Here is a 21,817-nt window from a genome sequence, read left to right on the forward strand (position 1 = left end):
TCCTCTTAATCTACCAAGTTCAGAGATTCAGATCATTGAAATGTGATTAAACAGTTAAAGTTATTATAATTTTTAAAGTGTACTCTTGTTTGTAACCGTTTGATCAAATTTTAATGGTCTGAATCTCCGAACTTGGTGGATTAGGAGGAAGATATTCGGAGATGATCTATTTCCAAACAGAATGTCTACTAGTGCAAATAAATATTAGAAGCACTAGTAGACATTCTCTCTTGCTTGACCCTGGCTACGGGCATGGTGAACTTCCCCATAGCCTCTTTGGGTCTGAAAATGATGGATAACCGTGGCTTGCCACCAGTTATCCCCCTTTTTAAAAAAGAAAAAGATTTATGTTGTTGTGTGCAGTGGTGGATCTAGGAAATATTATTTGGAGGGTCACATGGAAAAGTTCACAAACATTTCTTAGACACATTATAACCTTCAAAATTAAACCATAGTTCCATTATTCATAACTTATAGAACAAATAACAATACAAGTTACAATAGTCAATGACTTGTTTTCATATTTTGAAAACACTCCATCATAGCTTCATTATCAACAGAAGAAAAAACACTGATTTAAGCTGAAAATCGCCGATTTCTCTACAAATCCTTTACTCCATATAGGGAATCACATTCACAAGAAGTTGAAACGTCTTTCTATTCAACAAACTAGAACGTATAGAAGGTTTGCGTGATGGTAAGAATTTGATTATTGGATGTAGATTTATTGACAAATTTTAGTTTTTGTGTTTTTTTTTTTTGTACCATACTTCACTAATCCCTAAACTATCGAGCACTAGTCACCTTTATGCCTTTAGGGACCCACTAAAAGACTCATGTTGAGGCACCCTTGCCAAAGCACACGGATTTCTTTCCAACCAAGAGGTCAATCACGATGCGACATGTGCTAACATTAGAATAAAGCTCCTAGAGTCGCACATAGACTGCAAACGAAAGCATGCGACTTTCCTCAACTATAGAAGGAGATCATTCTCCTATGATTAATCCCTAATGCCATTATTATACCTAATTCATTATTAGAACTCACTAATGATGATTATGCTTGAACCTTTGTATTATGTAAACTCTACATTATTAATGAGAACTCCTCTACCCTCGTGGATATAGCCAAACTTAGGATAAAACACATACATCTTGTTACTTTCACTAAGTGACTAGAACAACCTCTTGGATTAGGTCACGACTTTAACACTTTACATAAGTCCATCCGATTTTGTGCATTTTATTTTCTTATTATTTATATAAGTCCATCTAATTTAACAAAATCTATAATTCCCCCCCCCCCCCCAACAAAAAAGAAAAAGAAAAAAGAAGCTAAAATAGAAAAATATAATAAAAGAATAAGCTTACTAATGATATTTAAATCATTTATAGATCTTAAATTAAATTCAATAAAGATTTTGACCTGATCCAAATGAGATGCTAATCAAATTTGTCCAATTTTCTGATCATCAATAAATATCATACTTTTGCTAAAAAAAATTAATTATTTCGGGTATACTTTAAGGCAGTGAGGTCAATTTTTAAAATGTATATCGAAATATGTATCAAATTCGTAAATCCGCTACGTCTCTACTTTACTAAATTATCATGCAAAGTGTAATTTGCTATAAAACTTTCCTCTAATTGACACGTGGGATAAGAATCACCCCTGCTAATAAAACTCCGTGACTGTTTCGGGCCTCTGCAGTTTTCGATTTTATGAAAAACCCCTGAAACTGTTCCCACCAAAACCAATGGCGGCGGCGGTTTCTTCTCACCTCGCGTTCCGATCAGACAAACCCTCTCTCTCCTCTTCATTTTCCTCTTTCTCCGGCCAGAGTATCCGCCGATCGCCTCGATGCTCCGCCAAGCTCATCGGCATTTCCCGGCCTTCTCCGGCGAGCCTCCGACAAATCTCGTGCCAGAGCTCCGTTGCTACTTCTTCGCCTGCATCAGTCGCCGACGGAACAGGTCAATTCTTGTCTCTCATTCGTAATCTGACTGATTACTTGTTTAGCTTGAAGTTAATTTCTGTTCTTTCGCTTAATACGTTTGGATTCGGGGTTTCGGCACTGTGTTGGATTTGTTTTTGTGCGATTCCAAATTGCAATGGTAAAGTGCTTGATTAGGGTCTAGGGTTCTTGAAATTCTCGGAGGTAATTAAATGGCGATGTTCTTGAACAATGCAGGCATGTAAGTGTGTTGGTGAGTGAATGTCATTTCGGTTTGGAAGATTTGGCCATTGTGGAAATTAGGGTTTCTGATTGAAATTAGATATAAGGCAAGATTAGAACTTTGCAAATGTTGAATTGTGTTAGCTGTTTACGGTTTCATCTTGAAAACTGATTCTTGAAATCTCCGAGCTTATGAAGAACCTAACTGTAACCGGAACTGTAATTCTTTATCTTAGACGACGGTGCTGAATTGTGAGAAGAATAGATGACTTTGGTGAAATGTTGCCACAATATTAGTGCTTGTTTGGATGTGCTTGTAAAATGACTGGAAGCGGTGAAAATGCTTTTGGAACCAATCCTTAGTAAAAATGCAATTAAATTCTGGAAAAGCACTTAAAGTGCTCCTGGAAGAAGCACATAAGTGGTGCTTCTTGAGAAAGCACTTTACGTGCTTTTGGAACCAAAAAACATTTTCTCTAGAAGCGCTTTTAGCCATTTTAAAAGCACATCCAAACGAGCTCTTACTTGAGAAAACTTATACCGTTGCGTTATCTTATGGCTCAGCAAAATCAATTATCTTCTGACTTGCTGCTTTCCACGTTTCTTCATTTTTCAGCAAAATCTCAGCTGAAGGATTTTCTGCATATAAATGATTTTGACAAATCCACTATTCTGAAGATCTTAGACCGAGCTGCGGAGGTCAAGGCACTTCTCAAATCAGGAGACAGGTCATTTCAACCTTTTAAGGGCAAGACAATGGCTATGATCTTTGCAAAGCCTTCCATGAGAACCCGTGTCTCATTCGAGACTGGGTTTTTCTTGCTAGGAGGTCATGCCATATACTTGGGACCTGATGACATTCAGATGGGTAAGCGGGAGGAAACTCGAGATGTCGCACGTGTTCTGTCTCGCTATAATGACATTATTATGGCGCGCGTCTTTGCTCATAAGGTATGCTGGTGAGTTCTTAGTTTGTAATTTACCAAAGGCGATAGACTTGCGTAATTAAAGTTCAGTTCTGGGCTGGTTAGAGTATTTGTTATGGCAGCAGTATGTCCATGTGTTGTGAGTTTTCTCATGGAATCTCGTGAATGTTTCCGCTTGAGCAACGTACTTAGAAAAGATTTTTCTTCACCTGTTTTGTCGCAGGATATCCTTGATTTGGCTAAATTTTCAACTGTACCCGTTGTCAATGGCTTGACAGACTACAACCATCCCTGTCAAATTATGGCTGATGTCCTCACTATCATTGAACACATTGGCCAGATAGAAGGAACTAAGGTCGGTCCATTGTTTTGCTTGCTAATTACGGTTTTTATTCTGCTAGATTTAGAATACAGTTTCCGACTGTAAATTCTCCGCAAATTTCAGGTTGTCTATGTCGGAGATGGAAACAACATTGTCCACTCCTGGTTGTTGATGGCTGCTGTTATTCCTTTCCACTTCGTTTGTGCATGTCCCAAAGGTTTTGAACCAGATAAGAAAACAGTTGAGAAGGCGCAGCAGGCGGGTATCAGCAAGATTGAGATTACAAACGATCCAAAGGAAGCGGTCAAAGGAGCCGATGTTGTGTACTCGGATGTGTGGGCTAGCATGGGGCAAAAGGAGGAGGCTGATTCTCGCCGTAAAATTTTCCAAGGATTTCAGGTATGCGCTATGTTTATCTAAATTTTCCAAGGATTTTAGGTATGTTTGTCCGGTCGGGTGGCTGATGTTGGTTATATTTTTTTACTTGTATTTCGCGCTGTTACTACAGGTTGATGAAAATCTAATGAAGATAGCAGGGTCGAAAGCCTATTTCATGCATTGTTTACCAGCAGAAAGAGGAGTGGAAGTGACCGACGGAGTAGTTGAGGCTCCAAATTCTATTGTCTTTCCCCAAGCCGAGAATCGAATGCACGCGCAGAACGCTATCATGCTTCATCTGCTCGGAGTTTGATCATATATGATATCCCTAGCAATGAAACCGGAAACTGCCTTGGTGTACCGAGTTGTATCGACAACAGTACAAGAACGTTTCAAGTTTAGAGACACTTTTTAGCCTAAAATTAGGTGCAGAATTGTGCTTTCGGATCGGTACTTGTTTGCTTGTTATCATCTATGGAGCAGATCAAATGCAAACTTAATGCATGAAGTTTTCGAGTCAAAACTGGATTGAAGTATTTGGGGCAACTAGGGATGCCATTTTCTGTTTGGATATGGAGGCTAACCCTCGTAGGGCATGAGAGAGAGACCGAGGATATACCTCGGTTATGCCCAAGAATTACCCGACTATATGGTTCGGCCAAATCCTAGATGTAACCGTTATTATATTCCCTGTATCTCTCTCTCTCATCACGTTTTATCTCCGACAACTCCTTTGATGTTAGCCTGTTGTTTTCTCCTTCATATAAGGATCACAACCCAAAGAAATAACATCTACGTGACTCACACGAGGAAGACGAGAAAAGGACGAACCAAAACGAGGACGAGGACGACTTTTCTTATTTCTGGGTAAAGAGGATGATAAGATTACACTTCCATTTTCTACAAAGAATGCCTACAATCTATTTCCTAATATTGCTATATAAATTATTCCAAGAGGAACCTATCACAGTAATACTTTATTTGCTCCTCTGTACGTACCAAAAAAAAGAGTCTACCGCTCTTCTACGTTGAATCTATTCCAAGCCTCCTGGAGAGTAAACCCAAAAAAAATATAAGTAAAGACTCAAAATTTTGATCTCGATCTTTGCTAAAATTGCGAAAGATCGCGGTTGATAAACTTCATACATATTCGGGGACAGAAGATTGGAAACGCACCTGTAGAAGATCAAACACCTTCTCGCAAGTGTACTTCTGCTGTATGCTTGCACCCCGTTGCTGTAACTTGTCAGGATGAACAAAGAGAGCAGCTTTACGGTAAGCTTTCTTTACAGCCACAGTTGTAACGATTTCTGTTAGAGGAATTGGCTGCCAGCCACTATCCGGCCCGAGGATCTGCCAGTTACAGACATCAAGTTAAAACTAGCTAATTATAGGGGAATTGGAAATTTAATCTGCTTTGCCTACAATCATCATCATTGAACACTGAAGATGAAACAGAAACAAAGCATACTAATATCGCAAAAGAAACATGAATCAGGCTGGCACATACATATTGTAGCGTTGAAAGTAGTGCCCGCAAATTTCTCTCTTTCCCGCTTGACCACCTTTTGACCTCGGCATCGAGACCTTCTGCTAATCTCTGCACAAAATTATATTCACACGAGTGAGAAAACGTTTGGTGTGTACGTAAACGTGTATTCACAAGAGCGAGAAATTACATTTCTCTCAGCTTGCTCTTTCTGTACAAGAAGATCACGCATATTCTTCTCCGCAAGAGCTTTAGCCTGAAGGAGATTGGAAAGAGTAAAATATATGAAGCAGAGCTTGTTATAAGTCACCACTGTGTATTCAGAACCAAGCAAAGATCAAGAAGATCAAAACCGAGAAAGATCAGAAACATACCGCACGTTCAGCCGTCCGTTGATTCCTCTCCAACTTAGCTTTGCACCTTTGAGATGATTCAACATTACTTCCACCACTCCTCTCAGCAGGGGAAGGATCTTCATTAAGGAAAAAAATTGTTCAGAAGTCGCAGAGAGTTAAATAGTACATATCCTATAATTGAATGCTATGATGACACAGTAAAAATACGAGATCAATGCATAGAATGGAATGCTATAATGGCACTGAGAGATAACCACATACCGCTGTTATTTGAAGAACTTGGGTATCTTGATTTAGACTCTGGGTCCTGCAAGAATTTTTATTATCCATTAATTTTTGTTGTTAGAGCTGGACAAGCTTCATGATACTTGGTAAGAGTAAACCATTAAAACAAATACTCACAGAGGGCGAAACACCCAGCTTCATTCCATCATCTCTAGAAGCACCAGAAGATTTCTCAGAAACAGATCTCTTAGCTTGCTTTCCTGCCTCGTAAGCCTTCCCGGATAATGCTTTTTCTAAGGCACGCTCCCGAGCCTCTTCAGTTGCTCTTTCCACAGCAGCACGTTCAGATTTTAGTTTAGCTTCCTTTGAAGCCTTCTCAGCTAAGGAAATATCATTAGCCTTTACAGAAGTCTTTCCCGACCTTTCTTGGGTCTCAGCGATTGCCTTTTGACGAGTTTCAGCAGCTCTTTCTCGAGCTTCAGCAAATGCCCTTTCGCGAGCTTCACGAATTACCCTTTCAACAGCTTTTTTCTCCTTTACTCTTTCCCTTTCCCTCCCTTTTGCATTCTGTTTTTGTTTCAGGAGTTCCTTCTCTATCTCTACTTCCTTTTGCAATCTAGCACTAGTTTCACACTCTTCTGCAGTCGGGGTTTCTTGTTGATTTTCCATTTTTTGTTGTTCCACTTCTTTCTTTGAAGTATGACGTTTTTCACTTTTCTTTGCAGTCAAGGTTGTTTGACGATTCTCACCTTTTTCTTGTTCCAAGACTTGCAGCGAACTATGAATGATTACACACTCTTCTGTCGTGGTTGCTTTATGATTATCCATATTTTCCTCTGCACATGTTGTCTCCGTCTCATGATCCAGTCGCACATTTCTGCCCTTTCTTCTTAGGATATGAGAAAGCTGAGCTACTTCTGTACTGGTCCCATCATCAAACCACCTTTTCCTGTGAGAAGGTTTGAAATTATTCTTGTTCTCTTCCTGATCCACAGCAACTTCAATTTCCTTCACATCCTCATTGATTTCTTCCATTTCTTTGACATGCTTTTCTAAAGTGACATCTTGCTTTTGCCCACAGTTCATGGCATTTATATCTACATTTATCCCATTTTCTTCACAAGGATGGCTCTCAATTGGATCTTCCATTTGCTTCAGTATCTCAGCAAGTTTGACACCTGAAGCCAAGCCATCAGCTTCACATATTTCTTTCTCCTCCATGCCATTCTCCTCTTCAACTGATTCTGATTGGTTCCCATTCTCCTTGAGCTTAATAAGAGTTTCAGAAACATCGAGTTTATCAAACCATCTTTTCCTATGTGAAGACCTGGAATTATTCCTGTTCTCTTCCTGCTTCACAGAAACTTCAGCTTCCATCATATACTTATTTATATCTCCCAATTCTTCAACTTGTTTTCTGAAATCGTTGACTACTTCGGGCTCTCTAACAAGCTGGTGATCTTGCTTTTGGCCAGAGCTCATGTCATTTCTCTTCAGAGTTATTCCATTTTCGTCACAAGAATGGACCTCTGTTGCATCTTGTACTTGCTTTGGTAACTCAGTAAGTTTGCAGTCTGTTTCATGCATCTCTTTCTCTACTGTGCCATTATCCTCTTCAACTGATTCTGATTGGTTCACATTCTCTTTGAGTTCATCCAAAGTTTCAGCAACTTCTATTCTATCCCCATCCTCTTCATGTGCAGGTACCTCCAGAGCTTCTTCTACATCCTTGTCATATTCTGCATGTCCAGTGGGCCCCTCTTTTTCGTCTAGGTCCTCACCATCACCCTCCTCACATAGGTTATTAGTTGCCTCAAAATTGCAGTCTGTTTCATGCATCTCTTTCTCTACTGTGCCATTATCCTCTTCAACTGATTCTGACTGGTTCACATTCTCTTTGAGTTCATCCAAAGTTTCAGCAACTTCTATTCTATCCCCGTTCTCTTCATGTGCAGGTACCTCCAGAGTTTCTTCTACATCCTTGTCATACTCTGCATGTCCAGTGGACCCCTCTTTTTTGTTTAGGTCCTCGCTGTCACTCTCCTCACATAGGTTATTAGTTGCCTCAAAATTGCAGTCTGTTTCATGCATCTCTTTCTCTACTGTGCCATTATCCTCTTCAACTGATTCTGACTGGTCCACATTCTCTTTGAGTTCATCCAAAGTTTCAGCAACTTCTATTCTATCCCGGTCCTCTTCATGTGCAGGTACCTCCAGAGTTTCTTCTACATCCTTGTCATACTCTGCATGTCCAGTGGACCCCTCTTTTTCGTTTAGGTCCTCACTGTCACCCTCCTCACATAGGTTATTAGTTGCCTTAAAATTGCAGTCTGTTTCACGCATCTCTTTCTCTACTGTGCCATTATCCTCTTCAACTGATTCTGAATGGTCCACATTCTCTTCGAGTTCATCCAAAGTTTCAGCAACTTCTATTCTATCCCTGTCCTCTTCATGTGCAGGTACCTCCAGAGTTTCTTCTACATCCTTGGCATACTCTGCATGACCAGTGGGCCCCTCTTTTTCATTTAGGTCCTCACTGTCACCCTCTTCACATAGGTTATTAGTTGCCTCATAATTGCAGTCTGGGTTCTTTAGATCCTCTCGAGCCTCTGTCACCTTCTCATCTTCTGTACTCTGATCAATCAGTACTTCCGTTCTCCCATCTACTACACATGGAAAACTTTCTTGTTGTCTCTTCTCACATTCTATCTCCTGACTAGCAGCCCCTTCAGGTATCATCTCTGTTTCTCTCATGTTGTCAAGCTTCTCATGTCCTTCAGACCTGCTCTCATTTCTCTTCTCAACATATTCCTCATTGTTAGAGTCCTTAAGTGTCTCCTCAATGCTGTTTTGCCTGTTGTCTTTGTTGAACCACCTCTCAGTGTCTTCTTCCCTGTGGACATGTTTTTGCTCCCTCTCATCTTCTTCCTGCTTGTAAGCCTCGTCGCCTATCTTCTCATAGTCAACCCACTCTTGAGACATCAATTTCCATTTCACATGTCTGGTTTCCTGTAACTCTTGAGTTTCATGCCTTCTGTTGTATCCTTTTAGCTTCTCGAGCTCCCCTGGCTTCTCTTCAAGAATTTCCTTCAAATAGGAAGCCTGAAGCTTCCCAGTTTCTTCATGCTCTCTCGAAGCTTCCAGTCTATTCTCATTTTCTTCCTGATCAAAGGCATCTTTAACTGTTTCCAGTTCACTTGCATGTTCTTCACACTTAGATGACCCTGCATCCAGACTGAATATCTTCTCTAACTCCCCGTGTTCATCGTATTTAGCTGCTTGTAATCTCTCGCCACAGAGTTCTGGATTTTCAAATGCTTCCGTGGTTGTCTTCTTCCTTTTCTGTTCCTCTTCATCAGCAATTTGTATCATTTTTATGGCAGGGTTGGCTTCTTCATCCTCTACTGTTGTAGCCTGGTGTTCACTCGAGTCAGAAAACTCATAGAACACTTCTGCTGGTTCTGATAGATCAAGTTCTCCCGTGTCAGGAAATTCATAGAACTGTTCTGCTGCTTCTGAGAAATCAGGTTCACCTGTGTCAGCAACTTCATAAAATTGTTCAGCTGCTTCTGATACATCAGCTTGTTGCTGCGTACAACCCATGTGAGTCGATATAGATTCATTCTCTATTTTCCCTCTAGTTTCCTTAGCACCAAAAATTTTATTTGCATCATCAAGTGCTGCAGTTACTTGTTCCAGCTCATTAGAAAAAATTGAAAAATGAACAGGAACAGCCACTTCTTCACGTAACTCCTGAATCTTCCTCTCTTCGGGTAGGCCAACTCCGTCTGCAAATTCATCCCCCTTCACCTCAAGTTTTTTACTTGTAGAAACACGAACAGGAACAGCCACTTCTTCATGTAACCCCCGAGTCTTTCTCTCTTTGGGTATGCTTACTTTGTCTGCATATTTATCCCCCTTCACCTCAAGTTTTGTACTGGTAGAATGATGAACGGGAACAGTCACTTCTTCATGTAATTCCCGAGTCCTTCTCTCTTTAGGCATGCTTACTTTGTCTGCAAATTTATCCTCCTTTGCCTCAAGCTTCGTACCAGTAGAATCATGAACAAAAATAGCCACTTCTTCATGTAGCTCCCGAGCCTTCCTCTCTTGGGGTATGCTCACTTTGTCTGCAAATTTATCCCCCCTCACCTCAAGTTTTGTACTAGTATATACATGAACAGGAACAGCCCCTTCTTCATGTAAACCCCCAGTCTTCCTCTCTTTTGGTATGCTTACTGTATCTACAAATTTATCTCCCTTCACCTCAAATTTCGTGCCATTGTTAAAGCTCGGTTTGACACGATTTTGTGAACCAGTCTTCTTTCTTTCCTTCGACTCTTTTGCCATATTTATCCTTGCTTGAGCCTCCTCTATTGCCTTTATCAAAGCAGCCGCAGAGGCAGCAGCGGTAGAATTTGTGTCTACTTCCTCATCAAAGTACGGTGGTGAAGAAACAAGGCCAGAACCTTCTAAATTATCACTTCTAGAAAGGCCAAAAATAGAAGCCATTGGTTTCTCAAATTCAACCTTGCCCTCAGACAGCGGGCTTGAAATTGATGGACTGCTTAAAGGATTAATTTCACATGCATTAAATAACTCACTGTGCGAAATGGATCTTTTCCGATCATAATTATTCTGAACCTTGGCACCTGCCCCAGAAGTCTGCTTCCTATCAACAACAGCTGGAAGGTCTCTTGCCGCCTTCAGATGGTTGCCCTCCGTCATTCTCTCACATAAATTATTGTTAGGGGAAGCACCATTTTCTTTGGAAGGTACCGGTTTATCACCTTCAGTCGCGTGTATGGGACTGACTTCATCAACCAAACATGTATATGCTGGAACAGCATGAAGCATTGCTCCGCCCGTAAAACTTTTGCTTCTGTGATTGGTTTTATGGTATGACATGTTGAACTTCTTGGCACCATCAAATGATTGATAAGACGCTTCATGTGACAAAACACGATTCCCCTCGGTATCAGAAGGATCTGACCCTTTCGAAGGCGACCGCTTTTCAGCCGGCTTCCTATTCATAAGAAGGAATACAGTCATACACACACGCCAGAATGTCAATCTATGTAGCTGTAAAAAGTTTGCTTCTTTATCTTTCGGTGTGAAATGTCTGTTATTTCCGGTTGATTTAATCCTACATATAAGAACTAAGAGCTCTCGGATTCGGTTCGAATTTATCTTCTTGAAGTTTTCTCAGAAACCAAACAAAGGATGAAATTATTAACGGTTGAATTTCAACTGCAATTTACAACTGCCAGCTACCGAAATTACTCAAATTTATAAAAATCGAACTGAAATTTCAAAGAACGAGCTATCTAAAGTATCAAAATTACTAATTTACCATGCCAGATTACGAAAGAAACGAACTTGCAGACTCAAAAAACATGTAAAATTGCGCATTCTCAACGAGCGAGGAGTAAACGTACCTTCTTTCCTTCTTCTTCGGCCCCGCAAAGAGCTCCTCATACGGCACTGCGAAATCTGAATCTCCAAATCCACCGAAGACGTTAGAGTAATCGAGCTTCGAGCTCCGAACATCCACCGAATCCTTCTGCTCACGGAGCTCCGGAACGTCCAGCACCGGAATCGACGAAGCTCCGGAGCCGCCGAAAATCTCGCCGTAGTCGTCGACTCGGGAGGAGAAACTCGAGACATTGAACTTGGATGCAGCAGCGGAGGAGAAAACGCCGTCGTATATCGCGAGACCGTTGGAGAGCTTCTGAGAAAGCGACACGGACGAAGCTTGGTAATCCATTGATGGACCGGAAGGTGAGAACTACGCGCTGCGCTGCGTTTTGCTTCTTCTTCCTCCTCCTGTCAGTGTTCGGAGCAAAATCCACAGAGAGATCACCGTGAGAGAGATGAAATTATGAGAGAGGATTTTCCGGGAAAATGTTGTTATGCGGTCTAACTGTCGGAGTACGGAAGTTGAATTAATCGGTTTTGGAGCAAAAGATCGGGAGGGTGACCGGCGGTAGCCGGTGAGTGTGGACAGTGAACTTTTGACTCAGGCTTTTTATCGATTGGCTGTTTGTGCTGTCGTGTTGCGTGCGAAGCTCTTCCGAATCCGACGCGTCAGTGTCAAATCTGCAACAGTTGACACCGACAAAAGAAAGGGGTAAATTGGGTATCATGCTAAAATCAAGGGTAGTTTTGGAAGGTTAAATAAACAGCTGAAAAAAAAAAAAAAAAAAAAAAATTCATGTTTATAAGAGCGATTGAAGGGAAGGATAATCGTAGTGGCCAAACTCATGGAAAAGACTTAGCTGCTGAAAGATTCAGCAGCATCTCCTGCTGTCAATCAATTACGGTTAAACACATGTTTAAACTGTGATTAAAAAATTTACAACTTGGATACGTATCCAGCCGTGATTGGTTGGCAGCAAGAGGTGCTGCTGAATCTTCAGAAGTCAAGTCTCATTCCAAACTCATTAATATGATCAGCCATTCAGTATTACGGTATTGTAATATTCATTTTCATTTGAAAGTGAAAGATCTTAGGTTCGAATATCGTGGATGACGAATTTGATACCAAATTAGGCTGTTCATTGTATGGTTTAACCAAACTCCCATTTTCCTTAACTTAAAAATATCGATGTACTCGGAAGAAAAAAAAAAAAAAAATCAATCAGATGGTTCATAAATTAAAAAAGCAATCAATGTCATTCTTAACACATGGGTGGTGTAAATGAATATTGTCCTTCCATTTAGAAAAAAGAAAGAAACTCCCAAATATTCTAATGCTTAACTGAAGTAAATAATAACGTATTAGGTCCACAAGCAAATCTCCACAACTGAGCGTAAAGAAAGCACTCATTGCAGGCCGGTGAGGCAAAGTACTTATTCAAGAAGTGGTTATTACCAAAAGCGGAATGGGAAAGATGGATAAAGAAAGCCTAATTATAACAAAAGTCCTTGTAACTGGTATTCATTTGAATGTGACTAGAATCCAACCGTTGTTTGCACAAGTACTTATCATGTGACTACAACCTAACGGTCGTTTTTTCTTTTGGTAACATAAAGTGATGAATCATCGTCCTAAAAACTAGCTCAAAAACTTACTACAAATAGTTCGAGTTCTAAGAACTCATATTCTATCATCAAATAACCGAATTCTAATCTAATCAAGGATTCTCAACACAATAGTATTTAAGATTCATATTATAGCTTCAATTAGCATTGTCATTTGCCATCATGCTCTTTTTCCAATAGACATGCACTAACTCGCATTCAGTAATATATTTTATAAATTGTTTGCACCGATAAATGATGCTAGCAAGATGATGAAAGTCGGTATCGATCATATAATTAATTCAATTAACCTAACAGTCGTTTTTGTTGAAGCCTTTTGCATGCAAATATGCAATAGAGAGACGATTCACGTAACTAACTAAAACAAATTCGGCAATGGCAATGGCAATGCCCAATGTGTGATCTAACCAATTTATTCGTTTTTGGCTTGAAAATTAAAAATGTAATGCAACTGACTTAAAGTAATCTAAGTTGCGTATTTATTATTAGCTAAAAACGCTTTCAAGTAACTAAAATGACGTTTATGAAAGTGCTTTATGACAAAAATAGTGATAATTTTATAATGCTTGTAACATGAACACTTCCAATCAGGCGTTTAGTGGTGGATCTGGAATTTTTAACCTCATACCAAGATTATCATACAGTCCTTTGCGGACCTTATGTGCTTTTTTTTTTTTTTTCCAGTTTTCTACGGTCTCGAGGTTTAGTAAGCCCCTAATGGATCTGTCCTTTATTTATGCACAGCAAGAAAATAAATTAGTGAGAATTTACAACTTGCTCATAAAAGACGATCTCAAGCCAACAAGACTTTTTGTTTTGCGATTGGCGGAGAGTATCATACACAATCTTACTCGTATTTTACAAATATGTTATTTTTATAACTCAAACCTATGATCTTTCAATCACAAAAAATAACATTTTTGATACTTCAAGACTTATCTTCAACAACCTATAGCTCATAAACCTTGCAATAGATTAAGACATAGCTTTAACTTTCTACAAAAGCACGTCATCATCTATGGCCGCACATGCACACTTTCATCTGCAAAAGTTACAAGTAACGACCCTGCGAGGACTAGTAAACAACTATGTATGATTGGACTGAGGAGACAAGGCCTTTTTGGGGGAATCTAATGAATATCTTAGATTAATGATCACATGAATAATTGATGCATAAAAAATATATAACAATGTGATGATCATGAGGCTCCTTCTCTTTTTCGCTTTTTCTTTAGCTTAGTGCTTTGCCAACACCGTTGAACAGGCTTTTATTTGTTGATGGAATTTCTTAAAATCCATGTCACGAGATAATAATACACGCATTGTGATAATATTCTGATATACATTTGCGTGAATGTAAGTTATTCTCCTTTAATAGAAAAAAATGATATGAAACACCTAATGTTGTAGAGTTAGAACATGTATTATGAAGAGGCGAAGGACTATTTTAGCATCCCAAAATGAAACTATATATTTAAGAAATCTAACTCACCTCTTGTGACGCGTCATCCATCTACCCAAGAGACACGTTATGGTTGAGAATCCTGCTCTCATAAGGTTCTCATTTTGGGGACCTATGAGGATTCCATGCATATTAGCCAAAAAATTATATTAGTTTAGATTAAGAAAAACTTAAAATATTTGGCCACTTAATAAAGCAAAATCGGCTTAAAATTCATGAACTAATAAAAAAAAACTCATTTTTATTGCTTTGCTTTATTAAGTTGTCAAATATTTTAAACACTTAGATCTAAACTAATATAATTTTGTGACTAATATGCATTTTGTCCTTATAGGTCCTTAAATAAGGACCTTAAGAGACCAGGACTATATGGGTGACTCTCCTGCATTCTAGTCCCACAGTTCTCCAATTACTAGTGGATTCAAATGCAGGGGATGCCCTTGTATCTGCCACAATGGGGTAATTCTAGGGAAATCAAATATTTAAACCAAATTTTGTAACCCCAAATAATGTGGTTGTTGATAATTAGATTATTATTTAAGTGTTGATTAACGTGCTTATTTCTAATTGATGTTCCTTCATTTTGTTTGTAAATTTAATTGAAAATTTTGATTTCATTAGCATTATCCGTCTGATGAATGTATGATGGAAAAATCTCCCCCTTGTAGTAAATTTTTTTCTCCTGTACATTTTGGGTTCAAAGTCCAACTCCATGGGCTAGACTTTTTGCTTAAGAATTATAGTCAACCCACAATCCATAGACCTACTTTTGGGCCTGAGGCCCAATAAGCCATCTGGGCTCAGACCTAAACCCTTTATTTTCTTTTTTTAATTTACCAATTACGAGCAAAGAGAAAAAAATGTAGGCACAAAACAAAACCAACAGGTTCCTCCCCAGATTTTTTTGTGCCCTTTCGGATTCTTTGGGTGAGAATCTTGAAAATTTGTAAATTATATCCGTTTATTGTAAATTATGTGATTATTTTTATCAAATACTGTTTGTGTTTAATTTTAAATAAAAACATTTAAAATAATTTATAACTATACGATGCACGATAAACGGATACAATAAATAGATCCGGAATCCTCACAAAAGGATCCGGTGAGGATCCGAATTCGGCACAAAAAACCCTCTCTTGCAGAAATAGAGAGTCGGAGTCTCACTTGCCTTGAACAAAAAGAAACCCTCTATAAAATTCCCCAGAAGTTCACTGAGAGAGAAAGGCACTGTGATTTCTGCTTAAGAGAGAGAAACAAGAAACCCAGAAGTTCAGCGAAAGAGAGGCACTGTGATTTCTGCTTAGAGGTAGAAACAAGAAACGACGCCGTAAAGATGTTCAGGAACCAATACGACACCGACGTGACGACATGGAGCCCCGCCGGGCGGCTCTTCCAGGTGGAGTACGCCATGGAGGCAGTCAAGCAAGGGTCCGCCGCCATTGGGCTCCGATCCAAAACCCACGTGGTTTTGGCGTGCGTCAACAAGGCCAACTCCGAGCTTTCTTCTCACCAGAAGAAGATCTTCAAGGTCGACGACCATATCGGCGTCGCCATTGCCGGGCTCACAGCCGACGGCCGGGTGCTCTCCCGGTACATGCGGTCGGAGGCCATAAATTACAACTACACGTACGAGTCGCAGCTCCCCGTAGGACGACTCGTCGTTCAGCTCGCCGATAAGGCTCAGGTAAAAGCCCTAATTTTGAATCTGTTTATGCAGCTCATTTATGTAAATTTTTGGTTTTTAGTGGATGGGTTTTGTGACTTGTGATTGTTGGATGGGGAATTGGGGATTAGGGTTCTTCCCGGGGGTGGGTAGTTAAAATTCTTAATCTCCGGGGGGTTTCTGGGAAATTGACGGTCTCATTAGGTATCAAACAACCCAAGTTAAAAGATCATATCTTGTTAATCCGTTTCACCTGAGTAGCATATGGTAAAGTAAATTTTCGGGGCAGAATTGATAGGCTATTTGTGTTTGGATTGTGTTGTAGTTGTAGACATTTGTCTAACTGGCTTTGTAGGAATTCTTGTGACCATGAAGATCTTATACCTTTTCTTGTAAAGTAGTTATAGACATGTACATTATGCATTTCGATAAAAAAAAATCGGCTCCATGTAGAAAGGATAACTTTTTTTCGGGATCCCGTACCTCCGGAGTAGTTGGTTTGTTGTTGATGAGCTACTAGCTACTGTTTGTAGATTACTGGTGTTAAGAATTATGTATGATACAACTTATGAAAAATGTACTTTATTTGCGTGCGGACAGAATTCTGAGATAAGAACTTTCCTCCCCCCTTCTCTCTCTTTGTGCATACACTCACATGTACACACTATTTATCTTTGAATCTTGTAGTTAAATTTTATTTCAGATTGGTATACAGAGGTTTATCTTTGCATATTCTTATGCATTCATTTAACAATTTTGTGGAGACATCTGCTCAAATTTTGTAAGCTTTAATCCACAAGGATACAAGTGAATGGATTCAGTAAGATTATGTTAGTTGCGTATTTTGCTTATTCTCTGAAGTGAGTTGAAGTTGAACTCTAGACTTGAGAAATTTGTAATTTTGTTGGGTTCTGAAATCAGCCGTTTTAGCTTGAGGAATGGGCGTTTGTTACTAGTAGATGCTGAATCTGTTTGTCACCCGTATTCTTCTGATTAGAAGCAAAACTTTGCAAAACTGCCTCAAAAAGAGCAAAAAAACTCCTTGATGTCTCTTCAATATTTATTTTGGTCTCTCTAATCAGTTATCTTCCCTTCATGTTTACCACTACATGTGTCTATTTGTACATCTATTTGGAGAGCCTATGTTTCGTTTTCTTAGTTATATACCCTGTGGATAACAGGTCTGTACCCAGCGCTCATGGAAGCGACCGTATGGTGTTGGACTATTAGTAGGTGGGTTGGATGAGTCTGGAGCACACCTATATTACAACTGCCCAAGTGGGAACTACTTTGAATACCAGGCATTTGCAATAGGGTCTCGCTCACAAGCTGCAAAGACATACTTGGAACGCAGGTTTGAGAACTTCACAGGCTCTTCAAGGGAGGATCTGATCAAGGATGCCCTCATTGCAACTAGGGAAACCTTGCAGGGAGAAAAACTGAGAAGTTCCATATGCACAATTGCTGTGGTAGGAGTTGGGGAGTCATTCCATATATTGGATCAAGACACCGTCCAGAAGTTGATCGATGAATTTGAGATCGTGCAGGATGAGGCTCCTGCTGCTGAACCTGAAGCCGGTGCTGAGCCTGCTGCAGCTGCAGAAGAGGGTGCTCGTGCTGGCGCTGACCAGGGTGCTGCTCCCGAACCAGATGTAGCTCCGATGGATATTTGAGGATGATACTTACAGCTGCCTTTTCGTCCTATCAACGAGGTTTTCTAGCATTATGTGTCTTTTTAAGAGTATGGATGGTATTTGTGGAAGATAACAATCTATCGTTGAACATTCGCCCTTATCTTTTTCTTCTCTCTTACAAACATTTTGAAGGTGGCTTCTGCTTAGATCAACTTTACATTCGGTACCGTACGACACAGTTATTGAACCTAACTGGTGTCCAAAAACACCGTTCTTATGGAACCGTTTACGGAGCTTGTGATCTTTTAACGTTGTTTTGATGAATTTAGTGTAGATTATCATGTTGTTTGTCACACAATCTAGCGAGCGCTGCAACTTAAGTGCATCTACAAGGTTTTCGAGCAAAGTTCGGTTTTCTATTAGCTCTTGCTTCGCCTCAGAGGGAGTTTAGTCGTTAATAGTTAATACCATCGTCTCTTTGAAATTTTATTAGAAAAAATGTGGTTGCAGGCAAGCATTGCAGTTTCAACTTCAGATTTTGCTTAAGAGAGGATAACATTGATCAAATAGAAATGGATATGAACAGGATCGAGGAATTCGAAATAATACAAGGACTATTTGTGATAAAAACGCAACATTTAGTGTCATATAACAAGTAAAAACTTGCAAAAACAGTAAACACAGTAAACCAACATTGCAACTTAAACCAGAAAGAAAAGTTACAAAACAGCCTCGATCTGTTCAGTATCCTCCCCTGATGTTCTTCGGTTGTACTCACTCGTCAAGTCAGCCTCAAAATGCAACCATCGTTATGCCGTTGCTTTCGAAAACATATATAGTTGGCTAGTAGTCATGAATTTTGAAACAATCGTTGTTCCGATAACACAGTAGAACATAAAAAATCATGTGGGGATCTGAGGAAGAGTGAGGCCTTTGGTCAGCATCTGCTTGTACATCCATTGCCAGTTATCGGGCGTGACCTCACCCCCGAGAGATCGAATAACAGATCCGCCACTGCACGATCCTACTTTGCAGCATTCCTCCAGAGATAATCCCTTCACCAATCCATATAAAAATCCACTCGCAAACAGGTCTCCTGCTCCTGTGGCATCTACTGCATTGGCTTCCCCTATGGCTGGAACTCTCACAATCTGACACAGGAAGACAAAAATTTCAGAAGATACCCTCGATAATCAACATAACACCGGGCTAAAATCTTACTAAGCTTCCGACCTCTTTTCCATGCTTTGCCATACATCCGTTGGAGCCTAACGTCACCACAGCCCAGCGGCAGTGTTCCGCCAGAAACTCAAGTGCAACCTCGGGATCAGCCTTCTGTTCACCCTCGGAACCTCTACAACAGAATTTAACACCACATTACCAGTCCGCTAGAAAAGAAGGAAAAATCAACCAAAATGGTAGAAAAGGAGAGGCAGCTTTATTTCATCAAAATTGGGGTTAACAGTTCTAACATATTACAATTCCAACCAAAAGAAAGTCACCTTAGCAACTCTGCTGCTTCATCCTCATTGGCAAAGCAGAGATCTACGTCCCCTGACTCCAGCAGCTGCAGAAGAGGTGATCTAAAGTTGCGAACCATCTGGGTAAGGTTAAAGACTATATAAGATAATATATAGAGACCTGAAACTTGATATTAAAAGCCGAAATAAGAAAACAAAGATTAAGAATCAGAACTATGTATTTTCACTTTGCTTGCAAATCAAAACTCAAGATTCTAAACCAATGCACTTGCAGCTTTATTAGTTTTCTTTAGTTAGCCTTTCGGTTCAATATTGTATGGGGACTGCTATACTCTAACGAAATTTTTGTCATTCATTCTGGAAACGGCATTATCTTGTGTCATAACGCTCTCTCCCAGTAAATAAGTCATGAGTGGGATCTCAACTTGCTTGGACAACAAATTTGGACAAATCCCATCCTCCAAACAAAAGAATCCGAAGAAAAATAATTGTACCTCAAAACTGGCCAAGTCTAAGGACACAAATAGACCCTCTTGTTTCGCAATCGATATAGCCGCTTGAATCACCTCCAAATTGATGATACCATACCTCAACAACAACCACTGAAAGGAAAGAGATATCAGCATTTACATATACAAAACCCTTTCAACTATTTAAATCATACCAACTATGTCTAAGTTTCACAAATGATTCTGCGTAAAGCGCATTATGACATTACATTTTGTTGGAGTATAGAAGAGACTAACCTTAGAGCCCTTAAAGTCCGCTCTCGTCAAGTCATCAGCCTGGATAATTCTAATAATTCTTTGTAAGCTCATTCAAAGAAGTTGTCCAAATACTGACAGCCCAAGCACACACCACACACAACACACACACACACATGCAGAGACACGCAGATATGTATGCATACATGGGCATATAAACAGAGGCATGCACCTGAGACTGAAGTTTCACAGCACTTGAGAGACAGGGACGCATTGTCCGATTGCCCAAAGCATCGACCAAGCAAACACACTGCACCACACCAAATTACCATCAAAGTTTCAGCACTCAACATATACAAACTCAATCCGAAAACCCCGAAAAAAGACAGAAAATGAAGCTAAATCCTAACCTGAGCTGTGGGTCCCTTCTTCATCCTCAATCCAGAGAGGTTCACAGCATGAGAGCTCATGTTACTGACAAATAACTGGCCTTGCTCATCATCTCCACATGCACCAATTATCCCACAGGAGACTCCGAAACCGGCACTCAGCCCTCGGATTGTATTGGCAACACTGCCACCGGCGATGGTTTTCATTGGCAAGAAAACATAAGGGGATGAAATTACATGGGTTTTCACCTCACTCAATATATGCTCAAGCTCTTCAATTTCAACCTACAAAAATACGTCCCAAAAGCTAAAGTCCCCAACTTTCTGATTGAATTCAGCAACATTAACAAAACCCAGAATTCAAAATTATACAAATCCATAAAAAGCATCAAAATTTGCAAACCCAAGTAGCAGGAAAAAAAAAAATTATTGCAAAAGGAGCAATGAAGTCCAAAGGGGATTACAGGAATGGAGCCACCGCGCTCGCCGGGGAGTTGATCGAGCAGGGACCAGTCAACGCGGGCAACATGGTCGACGAGGGCGGAAGCCTGTAGTCCTAGTACCAGAGGAGCCTCTCGCGCGGCGGGGTTGGGGGTGGCGGGTGAGGCTCCTGCACCCATTTTCCTGGCCCTTCTGGCTCTTTGGGAATCGGTACTCTGCTCTCTCTCCTTCTCTGCACACTCCGGCTTGTGTTGTTGTCGTGTATTTATATACACTGCAAAGCAATCGTGTATTTATATACAATGCAAAGCAATCAGGAGGCGCCGTTGCAAGTTTGCAGGTCCAGTCCAAAAGCCTGAACGGGCCACGTCTTGTTCTTGTTCTTGTTTAGTGTTTTTTTTTCCTCTTATCTTGTTTTGTTTAGTTGATGTCATGTGCTTGTATGTTTCATTATGTTACTATATTCGTAAATATTGTCGGGAGATGTTATTGACACTTAAAAGAAGTTATTTTTTTACTTATTGTAATGCTATTTTGTTTCTAAATATAGAAAATTTAAAGTATAAGGTGTCCTGCATTTGTAAAGTCGATTAAATGTCTTGATTTAATTTATAGTTTTTGTGAAAATAAAGGGTTTTTCTTGTCAAATGAAAATGAAATTATTGAGTTTTCGATAAATTCTTTGCATGGGTGGTGGAGCCCGAGCACCTTCGGAATGCTCTACATTACGTGGAAGAAGCTTACAATACAACGGACAATAATTTCAAATTATTGTCTATAAATTTTGAGAAATTATTAAAAAAAACCGTGAGTTAATCTTCTTCTTTTAAAAATGTGATCGTTGAGTTTTCGCAAAATCTTTTAATTGGTTTTATATGGGTGAAGGCGTGGAGCAAACCGTTAAAAAGGCGTGAAGCAAACCGTTAGAATTTAGAAAAGTGAGAAAAAATTAAGGGAATTATTATTGATATTTTTAAATTTTTAAATTTTCTATATTTAGAAGAAAAAAATACATTTGTAAGAAGTGTAAAATGAGATTGTTGGAGTGCCAATAACACTTCTCAAAACTAATTGGATTTATGAACTAAGCAATTCAAAATGTCTCTTAAGTCTAGTGCTAACTGCA

At 39.7% G+C, this 21,817-nt stretch overlaps 4 protein-coding genes across 4 annotated transcripts; 2 read left to right on the top strand and 2 right to left on the bottom strand.

Annotated features, from left to right (window-relative positions):
• Window positions 1-1,689: 1,689 nt before the first annotated feature.
• Window positions 1,690-4,350, top strand: LOC137718652 (ornithine transcarbamylase, chloroplastic-like). Its single transcript, XM_068458205.1, has 5 exons — window positions 1,690-1,974; window positions 2,794-3,128; window positions 3,327-3,458; window positions 3,549-3,824; window positions 3,934-4,350. Exons 1-5 carry the CDS (start codon window positions 1,758-1,760, stop codon window positions 4,114-4,116), a joined length of 1,143 nt encoding a protein of 380 aa, XP_068314306.1. The 5' UTR covers window positions 1,690-1,757; the 3' UTR covers window positions 4,117-4,350.
• A 303-nt stretch (window positions 4,351-4,653) lies between these two features.
• LOC137718651 (auxilin-like protein 1) lies at window positions 4,654-11,853 on the bottom strand. Its single transcript, XM_068458204.1, has 8 exons — window positions 11,312-11,853; window positions 6,051-10,899; window positions 5,910-5,955; window positions 5,667-5,764; window positions 5,483-5,548; window positions 5,314-5,403; window positions 4,980-5,156; window positions 4,654-4,851 (listed from the first exon to the last, which is right to left on the bottom strand). The coding sequence occupies exons 1-8, from the start codon at window positions 11,638-11,640 to the stop codon at window positions 4,816-4,818; spliced, it is 5,691 nt and encodes a 1,896-aa protein (XP_068314305.1). The 5' UTR covers window positions 11,641-11,853; the 3' UTR covers window positions 4,654-4,815.
• Window positions 11,854-15,492: 3,639 nt separating this feature from the next.
• LOC137717468 (proteasome subunit alpha type-1-A-like) lies at window positions 15,493-17,969 on the top strand. The gene is made up of 2 exons (XM_068456854.1): window positions 15,493-16,063; window positions 17,224-17,969. Exons 1-2 carry the CDS (start codon window positions 15,713-15,715, stop codon window positions 17,713-17,715), a joined length of 843 nt encoding a protein of 280 aa, XP_068312955.1. The 5' UTR covers window positions 15,493-15,712; the 3' UTR covers window positions 17,716-17,969.
• A 310-nt stretch (window positions 17,970-18,279) lies between these two features.
• Window positions 18,280-21,062, bottom strand: LOC137717467 (uncharacterized). Its single transcript, XM_068456853.1, has 8 exons — window positions 20,715-21,062; window positions 20,272-20,535; window positions 20,094-20,171; window positions 19,904-19,942; window positions 19,652-19,759; window positions 19,179-19,276; window positions 18,910-19,030; window positions 18,280-18,827 (listed from the first exon to the last, which is right to left on the bottom strand). Exons 1-8 carry the CDS (start codon window positions 20,868-20,870, stop codon window positions 18,579-18,581), a joined length of 1,113 nt encoding a protein of 370 aa, XP_068312954.1. The 5' UTR covers window positions 20,871-21,062; the 3' UTR covers window positions 18,280-18,578.
• Between the last annotated feature and the right edge of the window lie 755 nt (window positions 21,063-21,817).

Source organism: Pyrus communis, chromosome 15 (assembly GCF_963583255.1).
Source record: "Pyrus communis chromosome 15, drPyrComm1.1, whole genome shotgun sequence".
NCBI classification, from domain to species: domain Eukaryota; kingdom Viridiplantae; phylum Streptophyta; class Magnoliopsida; order Rosales; family Rosaceae; genus Pyrus; species Pyrus communis.